Genomic DNA, 14,353 nt, shown 5'->3' on the forward strand with positions numbered 1-14,353 from the left:
GGCCGCTGCCGAATCGGGGGCCTCCGATTAGGAGCAGCGGAGTGTCTATCACCGAGGCGCTGAGAGGGGAGGGAAAGTGCGGGAGGCGGGTGCTGTAAAGATGAACCCGGCCGACACCTCAGCACTTCCGCCGCAAGCGTGCAAAATAAGCGTAAGCCAAAGGCTCAATAAAACTCCGGGACTCAATAAAAACTTTTAATTATACTTCAAAGACTTGGTACAGTGCAACAGTGAACGTTCGCCGTTAATATTCACAAGAGTCCACTTCATCAAACGTTACTGGCAACTGTTCGCATTCCCCTGTTCCTCAAGGCTCCCCTCAGGTTTCCTCTCTGGCCAAGTCTCCGGAAGTTTCCAGTTTTGGCCACGGACCAATAAATCAACAATCCCAGCAGGTCGGGTCTATGGTTCTGGGGAAACGGAAGGCCATGGTCCAGCCCCAACCAAGACCTATTTCAATCAAATTCAATCAAATTCAATCCCAGTCCTTAAACTATTAGATGGGAAAGTAGGGGCCACAGGTCCCTTTCATTATACACACATAATACTTTAAAATTGTGTGTGTGTGTGTGTGTGACAGAGGCTGTGACATGGAGACACGAGATAGGAGACTGCCTCTTACCCAAGTCACTTTGCCCACTTTGCCATCGTGGGTAAGAACTGAAGACAAATCTCTAGGGAAGGGAAAGATGTGGAGCTGAGAAAGCCAATCTCCAGAGGTCTCACCAGGATGAGTTTAAAGACAGAGGAGGAGCCCATAGCTTCCATTATGTCGGTGGTTCCTTGGAGTAAAGGGGTGACTGAGGGGCAGGAACATTCGGAATGATCTGAGGGCCCAACCCTTTGAATGACCATTTGTGGGCAGAAATTGGAAGATTCTTGAAAAAGTATAAGAAGGGACAAACACAAATAAAAGATAAGTGAAAGGGAGAATAACCCTCAAAGATGAGAGACCAAAATGGGCAGTGGTGGTGGTGAAGGTCAAGAAATGCGGTTTGCAGGTTCTGATCCAGCCAGGGTGATAGAATGTGGGGCAGCTGTAAGAAGTACCAAGGCCTCAGGGAGCTAGCACCTTTCAAATCGGCAGCAAGGCCTTTCCCAGGGGTGGGACCAATAAGAAGGTTTGAAGTATCATCCAGGCCAAACATCTTCAGTAGAAATGCAGGGTTTGATATGCCTCCATCTCGTTCTGTTCACGGCACCTCTCTCCGCCCGTAACACAGGCTTGGTGGAAGAGACAGGTGGGCGGGGGGCAGGAGGTGGGGGCAGGAGGGGATGAGGTGGGGAAGCAGTGCCCCTCATCGCGCTCCTGAGAGCATCACAGAAAGTCTCGGCAGTATCAGGCTGGTGAATGCAGTGGTCCTGGTATTGGGTGACCTGCTGGCCCCTCTTACTGTTCTTCTGTGCATTCCTCCAGAGGGTGCCATGACTGGGATGACTCTTTACTTCGGGGAGAAGAAATACACAAACAGTTCCACATCTTGGAGACTCCCATTGTGAGACCAAAGTTTTTTCCATAAGTCCAAGTGATCGGGGCATATGTGTGTATGTCATGACTGCCCGGGGCTGAGAACCTCCGCTTCTCTCTCCTGGGCTTGGCTCAGCTGGTCTGGGGTGATGCACTGGGGCATGCATGCCCCTTTGTCACTTTCCAAACCAGCTACCGTCTCATCTTGACTTTTCCGGGTAGTACTCCAGTCCTGGAGAGCCTGATCTACTTAGGATGGTGCCCACCACTTCAGTCACCTGTGCCAGGGAAGCCAACAGCTTATATGCCCTGGGGCTGCTGGGACTGAGGGGACATGGAAGGGACATGGAACTGGGGTTGGGAGAGAAGCTACATTACATTTTTCCACCAGTCTGAGGAAGGGTTGGGCTCTGACTGCAGGACTGGCGCTTTAGCTGCTCTAGACAGTAGCCTGCCTGGTTCACAGAGGTTAAAAAAAAAATGCACACATGAACTAAAGTATCAACATTTCTCCCCAACCCAGTAGCTCTCCAAAGAGAGGATGAGTGCTCTGGAGAACCAGAGGGTTTTGCTGCTCCTACTCCCTGTGCAGGGTGACCGGAACCTTGCCCCCAGTGGCAGGGAAAAGTGGAGTAGGCTGGTGGGCAGCTCAGTCCCAAAGTAAAAATAAGCAAGCCAAGAGCTGAAGCAGGAAAGGGCTGACGCGGCCACTTGGTGTCTGGGCTGAAAGCCCAAGAGGAAGACCAGCGGTAGTAAGCAAGCACTATGTGCAGCTCTTCTCAGGATCCCAGGGAGGGGAGGCCACGTGAAAGGTTAGGAGTGGGAGAGTGGAATGGGATTGGTGGGCAGAGTGGTTTCCTTAGGACAAGACTGAGTACCGGGACTGGGTCACGGAGCCCAGCTTGGCAAGAAAATGAAAAATAATGGGGGCAGGGGATCCAGCCAAGGAGCCTCTTCAGCAAGAACAGCTCAGTCCCTGTCCCTGTCCCAGACAGGCCACCTGGTCCTGGACAGGGCTACCTGGGCGATGGGGGCACTTGGAGAGCATGCTATCCTCCCCGCTCTGCCCCCGACCCAGAGCAGTGTGGAAAACAGCAGGCTTCTCTCCCCACCACTGGTTACCAGTGTCTCGAGTCCACCAGCTCAGGTCGGAGGCTGAGTTTCTTCAGGCTCTCGTAGCCCACCACAATGACAATGGTGGAGGGCGTGGCTGAGATGATTCTGGCTGAGAGGCCCTTCATGAGGCCCCAAGGGCCCTCCTCTGCCATCAGCTGTCTGAAGGTCAGGATGATGGAGTTCTTGCCCTCAACCTGCAAAAGTCAACACACAGGAGAGGGCCGTGATCTACAGTCAAAGCCCCTTTGCTCTATGTCCCTCTGCCTTAGGCTAAAGTGGGAAGAGCTAGACTCGGGAGTCGGAGGGTTGGATTTTGCCTCTGAGGGGCGGCACAGTGATTCAGTATGGGTTTGAATTCTGCTCTCCACTTTACTAACAGCATGACCTCAGGTAATTCGCTTACCTCTTTGCGCCTCGGTTTCCTCAAATATAAAACAGTGATAGTACCACCCCATGTGGTTGTGCTGAGCAGAAAATAAAAGAATGCTGAGAACAGTGGCAGATAGTAAGTGTTCTATAAATGTTAGCTTTTATTAATACCATTAGCTGTGAGTCTTGGGCCTTTCCCTGGGCTGAGGGGGGTGCTGAATTAAATCACCCTAAGGTCCTCTGCAGCTTTTGATTCTGATCATCTTGATGATCCCTCTGAACCCATGGCTACGGACCTCCCCTCCGACCCTGCCATCCCCCACACACCCGGGCCCTGTCTTCCCGGTCACACTGAGAGCCTGGCTGAGGCCAGGAATCTTTTGTCTCTTCCTTCTCTGCAGTCCTGCTCCCTTCCCTTGACCCCCCACCGTAACCTGCCACCAACTACATCTTTAGAGACTGCCCCCCTCAGACCTCAGCCAACACAGGGCAGCTCACTCCTGTTACACCTCCCGCTTTGCTCTCTGACCTTCGCAAGGGGATCCCATCTGCGGCTAAGAACATCTCCCTATCCCGCCCGGCCCTCTTTAGCCCCCCTCCCCCACACTCCCTTCTCCCCTCATCTGACCACCTCCCGCTCCTCCACAGCCTTGTCAAGGGCTTTCTCAGCTGTGCCTCTGGTCCTCATACTCATTTCATCTCCTCCAGCCCGGGAGCTCCTCAAAGTAGAGACCTGGCCTCTCCCTTGCATCTCCTTGTGGAGCTGCCAGGACAAGGCTCAGGAGAGAATGAGGACAGGGTCTGTGCCCTTTATTAAGTGACAACCAAGCAGATGCCAATTTATTTATTTTCAAACGTGTGTATGTGTGGAGGGGGCTGGGGGATTCTTAAACTATTAGATGGGAATCTAGGGACAAATGTACCTAGATTTACCGGTCACCTCCATCCCAGTGCCCTGGTGTCAGGGAAGCTAATTTCACACCCAGCCTTCTAAGGTTGTTATCCTTCCCTCCCCTTCACACCATAACCCAATGACCCCCACTCAGCTGGATGGCTTTCTTCTTAATCTACTCAAATCAGACATTAAAATCCTCCATTGTCTCCACCTATAGCTTTATACCTACCATTTGTACATTACACATCGTCATTCAGACTCTATTTCCTTGGCCTAGGTGCTGTGAAATTGTCTTTGAGCTGACTGAAGACAGGGACTGTAGTTTTTGGACAGCACCACCAAAGGCTGTCAGTGTTTTTGCTCAGCCCATACAGTACAACCTGTGGAACCTATTCAAGAACAGTCACCCTCACTGTCTGCAAGAAAACTCACAGCCTAGTGGGGAAACCAGACTTATGCAATTAACTGAAATTGGTATTTCTAAAACCACAAGCCTAAGGTAAGGAAAAGTGGCTGGTAGGCTATGCTAACAGGATGAAAGGCTAAAAGAAACCAGAGAGTCTTTCCAGAACATGGGCAAATGCAGGAGTTGAGGCGTGCAAGATAGCAGACAGGATGAGAGAAACACTGTAGGTGCTTCAAAGTGCTCATCTGGTTTCTGTAGACGGTCAGTCATAACCACAGGAAGGGGCTTGGATGACTAGGAGAAAACTAGCTGGACTAGACGGCCATGACACAAAGAGGGCAGGGGAAGGGCCTGAGGATCACGCTTGTAATGGTTTACCTGGGAGGAGAGTAGGGGAGGAGGCTGGTCTTACCTGCACTCGGGTTCGGATGACATCCATGGGATTGGTGAGGATGGAAGCGGTGGCTGCAGCCAGGGGCCCCGAAATGGCTTGAAAGACAATGTGAGGGCATTCCTTAGGACAGAGGTACGAGAGCTGCTCTGGAATCAAGGGAAAGACAATGCCTCAGGACATGAGGTTCCGCCCGTCCACCCTCACACTGCGTCTACCAATTGGCCCAATGATGATAAACCCTCCATCTGTAGCCACCTTAGACCCTTAACTCCTGTCACTTCTTTGCTTTGCTTCCACCTGAACCAACAACAAACTTTGATGTCAGGCCCCTTCCAGAAGGCATCTTGGGTACATCACCCAGTGTGAACAGGACAAGATTCCTCTGCAGAAGGTGATTTCAAACCTCTTTCCTTCCTGGCTCCCTTCATCTGACGACAGAAATCCTTCCATGTGAAAATCTTATGCCTGTGCTCCACTACTCCCAGCTCACAGGTTAGATAAGCACACACCATGAATTCTCTTATATATGCATTGCACATAGGTTACATGTTACATTAGGATACATTAAAAACTGGCAACACTGATTATCTCTAAGCAAGGGAGCTGGGTGACTGGTGGGTCACCCAGTAATAATATGTTACCTTATTACAATATTATTATATTATCTATAATATCTTTATTATAGATAAAAATAGAGCAGGAAAGGGAGGTAGGGAATGCCAGGGGTAGGGGGTAAAGGGGCTGCCATTTTAAATGAGGCAGTCATGGAAGGTGAAATTTGAGCAGAGACCTAAAGGAGACTGAGTCTTACGGATCTGTGGGAAGAACTTTCCAGACAGAGGTAACATCCTAGGCAGGAGCCTGCCTCGAGTGTGCAAGGGCCGGCAGGGGAGCATGCCTGGGGCGGAATGAGTGAGGACAAGAGCAGCAGACGAGTCCCAAGAGGCAAGTCATTTAGGGCCTTGAAGCCACTAGCTTATACTCCGAGGGAGAATGGATGTGAAATAAGTCATCTTCTCAAAGATTCCCCCTCAGTTTTCTCTCTATAATTCAGATGCCAAAATACCCTTAAGATTTTTTTCTCATGCTCCTAGTTTTGGTTATTTGTGGTCAGGTAACTAAAGGTTAGGGGATGAGTAAGAAGGTGGGGGTTGGCAGGACAGAACTAAGGGCTTCTAACTCCCAGCAGCATGGCCGCATTCCTGAAATTCTACCAGAACCACCGCTCCCCGGATTTCTAATCTCCTTCTTCCCCAGGGTCAGCGTACAAACAGAAACAAAGCAAACTGGTAGCTCTGCCCAGGGGAGCCCCGTTTCTCCTGAGAAGAACGCATTTCACTACCATTAGAAGGTAGCATCTGGACTGGCACTGCTAGCCTCCCTGGGCTGTCTGCACTGGCCCCGGGGCCTGCAGCTGCAACAGGACCCAGAGTCCAGTTTTAATCATGCACACATGCCATTTTCCTGGGACTCAGGGAGACAATGAAAAAGCAAAGGCAAGAGGGTGAGGGAAAGCAGTGCATGTCTCTCTTCCATTATTCATTTGACAAGTGCTTACTGGACACCTACTATCCTCAAGGCAGAAGATAAACCCAGCCTGACTTGGTTTAAGGCCCTCTTGGCTAAATGACTTTGGACAAGTAATATAAATGAGTATTTAATGCTTACTAGATACCAGGCACTGTGGTAGCAGTGGACATAAGAGACATGAACAGGGAAATGCCTTCACAGGACTTAAGAGTCCAATTAAGAAGCTGGGGATTGGGGATAAAATAATTGCAGATTATGACAAGTGCTATGAAGAAAACAAGGTGCTGAAAAAGAAACAGAAAGCACCCTCTTTCCACCTGGGTTAAAATAAGTTAAAGAAGTCCTCTTTGCAAAGGGGGCATATAAACTGAGTCCTAAAGTTTGAGAAGGACCCAGCCACACAAGGAACACAGGGAAGAGTATTTCAGGCGGCAAGAACATTATCTGCAAGGCCTTCAGGTGAGAACAGAGCCTGGTGTGTTTCAGACACTGACAGAAAGGCAGGGAGGATGGGCCAGAGTGCGTACGCGGAGAGTAGCATGAGATGGGGTGGGAGAAGCAGAGAGGGGTCAGATCACGTAGACCTGAGTATTAGATTTGATTTCAAATGCCCATTACGCAGCACTGGTAGATGTTTAAGTAAAAGGGAATGACAAAAGCCAATCTACCCATTCAACAAATATTTACTGAGCAGTTATGATTCACCAGACCCTAAAACACATGGTGTCACAGAGCCTGGCAACATACTGGGTATTCAAAACATGTTAGTCTCCACTCCCCAGGCCCCTTTCCAAGAACCTTTCCACTCAGTTACATCTCAATAAAGCTGGAAAAAAAAATGCATAAAAAAAGCTTTCACATGGTAGAAGACAGAAGGCACAAATAAAACACGGCAGATGTTTTAACTACCTTAAGAAAGATTCATGCAATGTCATGAGGGTTGAAAGGAGGGAAGGATCACTTCTGAGTTAAGGGCTACAGAGAGAGGACGGGAGAGGAGGCAATAAGGAGCACTTAAGGATAGTCATGATTCCAGCAGGTAAACGGACCTGGAAGGCATCTCGGCCGAGGGATGAAGTGCACAAAGCAGAGCTGGGAGAGGCGCTGTGCAGATGAGGAACTGTGCGTTACCCGGCCTGGCTGCAGCACAGACTGTACACAGGGAAGCAGCAGGAGGTTTCACTGTAAAGGGAGGTTGAAACCAGGCTGAAGAGTTTGCATTTTACTCAGCAGGCAGCAGGAGCCACTGAGCATCACAACCAGCGTTTAGAAAATGAGTCCATTAGGAAGGTGTGTGATGGACAGGGAGGGAGGGATTTAGAACAGCTGGAAGGCTGATGCAGCAGCCCAGGGGGGCAGGGACAGAGGAATGTTCCCAAGGAAGGCAAAAGGAATGGAGAGAAATTTGGGGAAGACATTCTGGGGTTAGCAGGACTCAACGTGGGAACAAGGAAAGGGAGAGGCCAAGGACAATCCCCAGGGCTTCAGTCTCGGTGATTTGGAGAATAACGCAGCTACGGCCAGCTTGAAAAATGAAAAAGAGTTACTTGAATGAAACTGCAGATATAAAAGCATGCACCCAGGTTGAGCATTCCAACAGTCACAGTGTCTGTCCGGGGCTCTAGACAGGTTAGCCTGGGAATGGAAATAGAGATTTTTGGACATAGGAGAAGTAAGATTCAACTATAAATGAAATCAAGTGAGGAGAGAAGGGCGGAGACAGACTCCAGAGAAAATGCTCACATTTCTTTAACATTAAGATTGCCAGAATCCATTCCCAAAGAATCTGATATAAAAGGTCAGGGGTCGAGTCAAGGTACATGAATTTTACTGAATACTCTTGATGAAAGACTACGTTAAACAGAAGAAGAAAGAAACAGAGTTAGCCAAAAAAAAAGGTACAATCAGAGAAGTAGGAGAACCAGAAAAGGACAGTGCCACAGAGACAAACTGATGATAGGTTAGGAAGTCATTCCAAAATTTGGGTAGAAAAGTTCCAGATGGGATGGGACAGCATGCCCACCGCCAAGGGGTAGGAGTCAGCAGCAGGGATCAGCGAGGGTACAGGCACAGACTGGCCTAAACCAATCGGGAAGTGACCAAGGCAGCAGACGTCGCAGGGTAGCAGGAACACGTAGGTCCTGCTCTTGAAAGTGTGCTCGGCCCTTTCAGAAGGCATTCTGGCAGCATGCTTACTGAAGCCCACAAAAATGTGATCTTTTGACCCAGTTATCCCATTTCTGGGAAATACTTTTAAAAAAGTAAAATGTCTTATGAACAAAAATACATTATAGGCATGGAAAGGTTCAAGGTTATACCGTATCTTGAATTTAACAATGTTAAGGAAAGGCATCCAACTCAAAGCTATTAGCCATGAATTTTATCTTCAAATCTCAAATATCCCATGAATTTCACCTTTCCCCACCTTCCAATTCTCTGCCAATATTCTACTAGCCCTATTTGACGCCAATGCACCCAGAATATACTCTGTGTTCTAGAGTCATCTACTTTACTTGTCTGCTTCCCCCATGATAATTAATACAAGCTCCTTAAAGGCAAGAACCATGTCCTATTCATCTCTGAAACCTCTTGGATTCAAACGTTTGCTGAATGAATGGCCCATTTTCCCATTAAGTCCCCCACTCCAACATGTACAGAAGAGTATCTCAGCCCTAACAGCCACCGGCCCCAACCCCACACTCTCAGTCCCTGCTTACCTGCGTAAAAGTGATAGAAGGGCCACCAGACAGCACTGTTGGGGATGTAGGTAAGCAGCGAAGCCACATAGCCTCGGTAGAAGCCTCGAAGCCCATCGGCCCGCAGGATCTGCCTGATAATGTCCTTGGTTTGGCCAAAGGCAATCACCCCCTGGCCCTCTGGGTTCCCTCGCACTTGGAAGCGGCCCATTTTCTCACCCTTGCGCTGCATCATCAGGTGCTGGGAGACTACATCAATGGGCACCGTGATGCTCTGGGCCACGAGAGAGGCTGAGCCACCAGCTACCAGTGATTTGACTGTGTTGCTCTGGCTGTAGTCAGCTACGAACTTCCGGGTGAGCTCGTAAGTGGTCACATAGCACTGGCCAGAAATGAGGGTGAAGGTGTTGACCAGGAACCCCCGGTAGAGGCCTGTCACGCCATCTGCTCGCAGGATCTTGATGAAGGCATCAAAGGTCCCATGGTAGAGGCTCTTTCCTTTCTGAACCTGCAGCCGAGTGCGGATGAGGGTGAACGGGTACACACTGACGCGGATCATCATCGTCATTGCCACGCCAAACACGTAGAACTTCTTCTTGTCAAGGTGTTCCCACTCAATGATCTGGATGTTGCGTTTGTCCTCCATCGTGCCTGAAGACCTGGCATTGGAGCAGGGCAGGAGGGTGTGAGGGAGGAGTCAGAACCTTGCACTGCCCCTCCTGGCTAGGCTCTGAAACCTCACTCGCAGACTTCATCTCCGGGGTGCTCACCTCCCCAAAGCTCACATTTCCCCCAGTAGGGCATGCGTGTGCCTTCAGGGATCAGGATACTGCCCCTTCGCTCTCTTGTATGAATGAGTCCCTCCCAATTCCAGAAACCATTCCTCACCCCAGGGACTCCCCTGACCCCACTCCCACCACGGCTCCCTGCCCCCAGTGTACTGAACCACCTCGTCTGGTCTCTCTGCCTCTGCCAGGGCCCTGGTGTCATGGCTCATTCTCTCCCTCCTCTGGCTTCCCAGGCAGAGCTCAGGGTGCCGTGGACAAACCAACTACCTGGTAGGGTGCAAAGTCTTTCAGTGGGCCAATGGGATATCACTAAGTGAATTTAGGAGGTTTGTAAAGGCCAAGGGAAATGTTCCTATTTTGGTGTTCCCAGGCCCACTGAGGAAGCACTGCCTTTGACCTTCCATCCTCAGCAGGTGCCTTTTGTATGGCCGCTTACCTGCTGACTCACTACACTTCATGTCTGGTTTCCCATGCTGCCGCTCTGAGCTCCCCTGACCCACACCCACTACCCTTCTATTTTCTCCAGTCTGCATCTGCAATGTGGGGAAGAAGGTAAGTGGGGCTTTCACACCACAGGGCACCCCCCACTCCTCTTCTCCCTTCAATGAAAGAGTTAGAAGGTTAGGAACAAGCCAAAGGTCAAAGTCCTCTTTGGTTATTAGATAACTCACTCTAGAGAAAGAAAAGAACAACCAGAGAGCTAAGCAGTTTCCCTGAAGAGTCTAGAGAAATACGTGGTAGAGAACATGTTTGGTCCCTTTCATCCCTAAGCATATAAATTATAACCTCAAGTGACAGAGAAGATATTGGATTCTGCCTTCGAGAAACTCAGTCTGTTCAAGGAGACACAGTATCCCTCCGGGGAACAGATGTAAGCTAGAGGGCTAGGAAAGGAGGTGGCCACATCAAAGGGACAACTGTAGAGGACTGAAATGTTCTACACAAGCAGTCCTGGTACCAGTTACTTGGCAAACCTCATGTCATGTGTCTAATCAGAGTCCACCCAACCTTCCCAGCCAAGGTCCCAACTAGCTAAGAAACTTCTTGGTTTAACACAAAAGTAGGTGGGGAAGCAACGTCTGCTTTGCAGAATTCCCTGAGTGGGACTGTATCACTTCATGAAGGCACGTGCTGCCTGCAGAGCAGACTGAGTACCTGCAAACTGAGGGGAAAACCTGAGCTTCAAGGTGACGCGTGAGAGAGGTACACGTACCAAGTCAGGCTTCATGGAGGACAAAGCAGTTTGGAAGTAGGAGTAATACATGTAGACAGTGAAAGGAAGAGACAATGGCTTAGCCCAACTAAGTTGGCCAGAACGAGCTGTGGGAAATAAGCTAAAGGTGGGCATCCAGGAGGGGAACCCCTGGAACACTGATGTGTCACTTGCTGTGAGCAAAAGCAACCCTTCTTCCCCAGCCTCAGCCTGGGCCACCCACAACATCCAGGAGGGCAATCTTCTCTTTTGAGGCCCTTCAAGAGACAGGCTACTGTCTCCCTGCCCCTGGGTATTTGTCCTCTGGGGTCCCAAGGTCATGTTTCCAATACCACTGAGAGATGAGAGATGGAGAGACACTAGGATCTACTGAATACCTATTACCTCATATAATCCTTACAACTTAACCTATGTAGAGTTAGCCACTTATGTTAATGAGCAAACAGAACATCAGGATAGGTTAATAGGAATAGGCCCAAGGTCATGTAGCTGCTCAGTGGTGGAGGCAGGACATGAGCCAAGGTTTCTCCTCTACTCCACCACGCCTTCTACCCCATGGGAACTGAGGAGTTGCAACACAAATCACTCTGTTCAGTCTAAAGCCAAGTCATTCCCACCTGTGGGAGGCAGAATGAATGCCCTTATGACAGCCAGTCACCCAAAGGTTAAGCATAAGTTCCTGGTCCCGCAGACACCTAGAGATTTTTCTTAGCTTTGTTCCAGAAAAACCAAAAGCTGCCTCTGCTTTCCCAGTGTGCTTGCAGAGTGACCAAGCTGAGTGGCTGGGTGTGCACATTGTTACAGGACAAATACAGCAAGCAGAGCTTTCTGTGGGGCTCATGCAAACTGCCTGCTAAGCAGGCAAAGGCAAAGAAAGCAACGAAGGACTCTGTCCCAGGGCCTGGTGTTGGGACACCTCACCTTGTCAAGCTGAATCACAAAGCACCAACTACTCCCGATGAAAAATCCTGAGGCAGAACCAGTGCCTCATTTCTCCACTTTCCTCCACCTCTTACATGTGCCAGTCTATTTTAACTCCCTGAAGGAAGGGGAAACTCTCCCCAGGCTGAAGCAGGTAACTCCTACCACTGCCATGGTGACAGGAGAAGCCACTAAGGGTCATGCCTCAGGGGGACAAGCCACTATAGCTGAAGAGGGAGGGACAGCACCCACTCCCGGGACTCCTTCAAAAGGTGGGGCTGCTCCTAAAGGTTGGGATCTCTACCTGTTTTGTTGTCTAACCTCCAAACTTCCTGCTGAAATATCAAAACCAGTCCCTCTTGTTTTACCTTCTGCACAATCCCCCTCACAGACACCATATGCCAACTTTCCTTAGCCTTCTCTTTGTCCAACTCAATCAGCCCAATTTCTTTAAGACTCTTTCCAAGACTCTTATTTATTTACCTGCGTGCCTTCAATTCTAAATTTCCCCCTATCTTTGAACACTGCTCAGGCACAAAGCTTCCGATGGGGACCCAACAAATGACCCAGGGTGTCATGAAGTCATCAAATGAGATGTCAGAGGCAGAGCCCCCACTACCAAGTGGCAAGGGACAAACTGGTAGGGTCTGTACACCTCCTCTCCACTTCCACTCTCCCTGTACCAGAAAAATCACTCCGGGCTATTCACTAGGTTCTGATGAAGTAGGTAAGACGAACCTTGACACGGCAGTGTCATCTGGAAGGCAAGGTCATGACACGGAAAGAACACTAGTAGTCAGGAGATCCAAGTTTAAGCTCCATTTCCATTACTTACTTGTAAGACTGGAACTAAGTCATTTCACTGAAATTCAGTCTCCTCATCTGTGAAAGGGGGCTAATAAAGCCTACCATTGCTATATAAGAGTGTGGTGCAGCTCATATGAACCAATATGTGTGAAAGCATTTAGTGAAGAGCAAAGCACTTCTATCATTGCAGAAAGCTCTACTGGACAGCGCTGCTCTAAATCCTTGGTCCTCAGAGTGGTGCACAGACCAGCAGCATGAGCATCACCTGGGAGCCTGTTAGAAATACAGAATTTCAGAATGTACCTAGTGAATTAAGAGCCAGCATTTTTTTTCATAAGCCATGGAATAGTTTAATTATAATACCTACAGCATGTTGAGCATTTACTAGGTCGCTGGCATGTTGTTTTGAAGGCATATTTCATGTATTAACAGATTTAATCCTTACAACCATAGTGGGTAAGCACTAGCTAGTACCCCATTTTGCAGATGAAGGTTTTAAGTACAGAGAATTTCAGCAGCTTGTTTAGAGTTACCAGCAAGAAGGTGGTGGAGTTTCAAGTCCAACCCAGGCAGCCTGGCTTCAGAGTGACCCTCAGTGGGGCCCAGGGACAGCCTGCTGGGGTTGGGACCTGTTGAGTGCCTATGCATGATGACCCCAACAGAGAATGGACTCTGAAACAGGTGACAAGAGATAGTCATGAACATCTGAGAAAATTTATGTACATTCATTAAGGAAGCTGGCATTTTAAGATCTCCAGGTGGATAATATGTGTATCACAGTTTGGAAAGTGTTCCTTTAAATATTAAGGATAGTCAGTATTATAACAATGATAACTATGCTCGAATCCCAGGACCAGGAGTCCTCTGACGCCATTCTGACTTATCACCAGAACTGCGCCCAATGATGACTACTCGACTCATCCAGATCTTTTTAGTCAACCACGCCCACTAGGTCAAATCACCTTCTACAACTCCTGACAAGACACCCGTGGAGTTTGGTCCCCACTCCTCAGCTGGAAACAAGATCTTTTCTTCCTTCTTGTGTTTTCTCTGTTGCACCTGCATCAAGGCTGTGCATCCTAGGAGCTATCTACCACATGAACGTGAATATATTTACATGCTTGCCCACACGTTCTAAGAAATATGCATTTCCTTGGGGAAGTTCCTGTTGATGCCTCCGACCCCTCGAGATAATTTCCCAGCTTGGTCGTGGTGAGATTCCTACCCAGCCTTCCTTGGGTCATCCAGAGATACCCACGTGATCTCACCACAGACATCACCTGACAATCCTCTCCACCTGCTCCACATGACACCCCTTTTATGCAGCTCTGTTCTGATCCCCGATCAGCTGCCTCTGGGTCCTCGGACATGCCCCTCCTCATGCCTCTAGCCATGCTTCTTTCGCTGTCCGCAAACCTCATGCTCTTCCGGCAGGAAAAGATTCCTCGTGGGAATCGTCCCTCATCCCCCAAACTGCGTGGCGGGCTCCAATGGAACTGCGGCCAGACACTGCAGACTACTAGCTGCCTCCTTGACAGGTCCAGGTCCTCGGAGGTCTTAGTCCTCAGGCACCGTCAGCCCGTAGTTTCCTACCTTCTCAGATCAGGGCGGTTCCGCCGCCTCTGAGGCGAACCCCAAGCCGGGACCTCTAAGCCACAGCTCCCACTCTGTCCTCTGTTCCCGGCGACTGCCAGCCTCCGGTCGCATCTTCCTCCATCTCGACCCTGCTCCCGGTACTGCCGGAACCGGA

General features: G+C 49.5%; 1 protein-coding gene across 3 annotated transcripts; it reads right to left on the reverse strand.

The window, feature by feature from the left end:
- Positions 1-181: 181 nt before the first annotated feature.
- Positions 182-14,353, reverse strand: SLC25A44 (solute carrier family 25 member 44). 3 transcript variants are annotated; one of them, XM_036922519.2, is made up of 4 exons: positions 14,197-14,353; positions 8,896-9,533; positions 4,667-4,743; positions 182-2,778 (listed from the first exon to the last, which is right to left on the reverse strand). In XM_036922519.2, the coding sequence occupies exons 2-4, from the start codon at positions 9,518-9,520 to the stop codon at positions 2,587-2,589; spliced, it is 894 nt and encodes a 297-aa protein (XP_036778414.1). In that variant the 5' UTR covers positions 9,521-9,533; positions 14,197-14,353; the 3' UTR covers positions 182-2,586. The 3 variants fall into 3 exon arrangements, 2 of the variants coding, with proteins under 2 accessions (XP_036778414.1, XP_036778413.1); XM_036922518.2 differs by having other exon boundaries at positions 4,667-4,794; XR_005032148.2 differs by having other exon boundaries at positions 2,618-2,778; positions 4,667-4,789.

The sequence above is a fragment of the Manis pentadactyla genome, chromosome 19 (genome assembly GCF_030020395.1).
Source record: "Manis pentadactyla isolate mManPen7 chromosome 19, mManPen7.hap1, whole genome shotgun sequence".
Classification (NCBI taxonomy): Eukaryota; Metazoa; Chordata; class Mammalia; order Pholidota; family Manidae; genus Manis; species Manis pentadactyla.

Bases quoted from the DNA above. Each gene is read 5' to 3' on its own strand.
- SLC25A44 (XM_036922518.2), bottom strand. From the start codon at position 9,520: ATGGAGGACAAACGCAACATCCAGATCATTGAGTGGGAACACCTTGAC. The intron at 4,795-8,895 runs GTAAGCAGGGAC...CCTTGATTCCAG, and splicing joins CTTCTATCACTTTTACGCAG to AGCAGCTCTCGTACCTCTGT. The intron at 2,779-4,666 runs GTAAGACCAGCC...TGACTTTTGCAG, and splicing joins TCATCCGAACCCGAGTGCAG to GTTGAGGGCAAGAACTCCAT.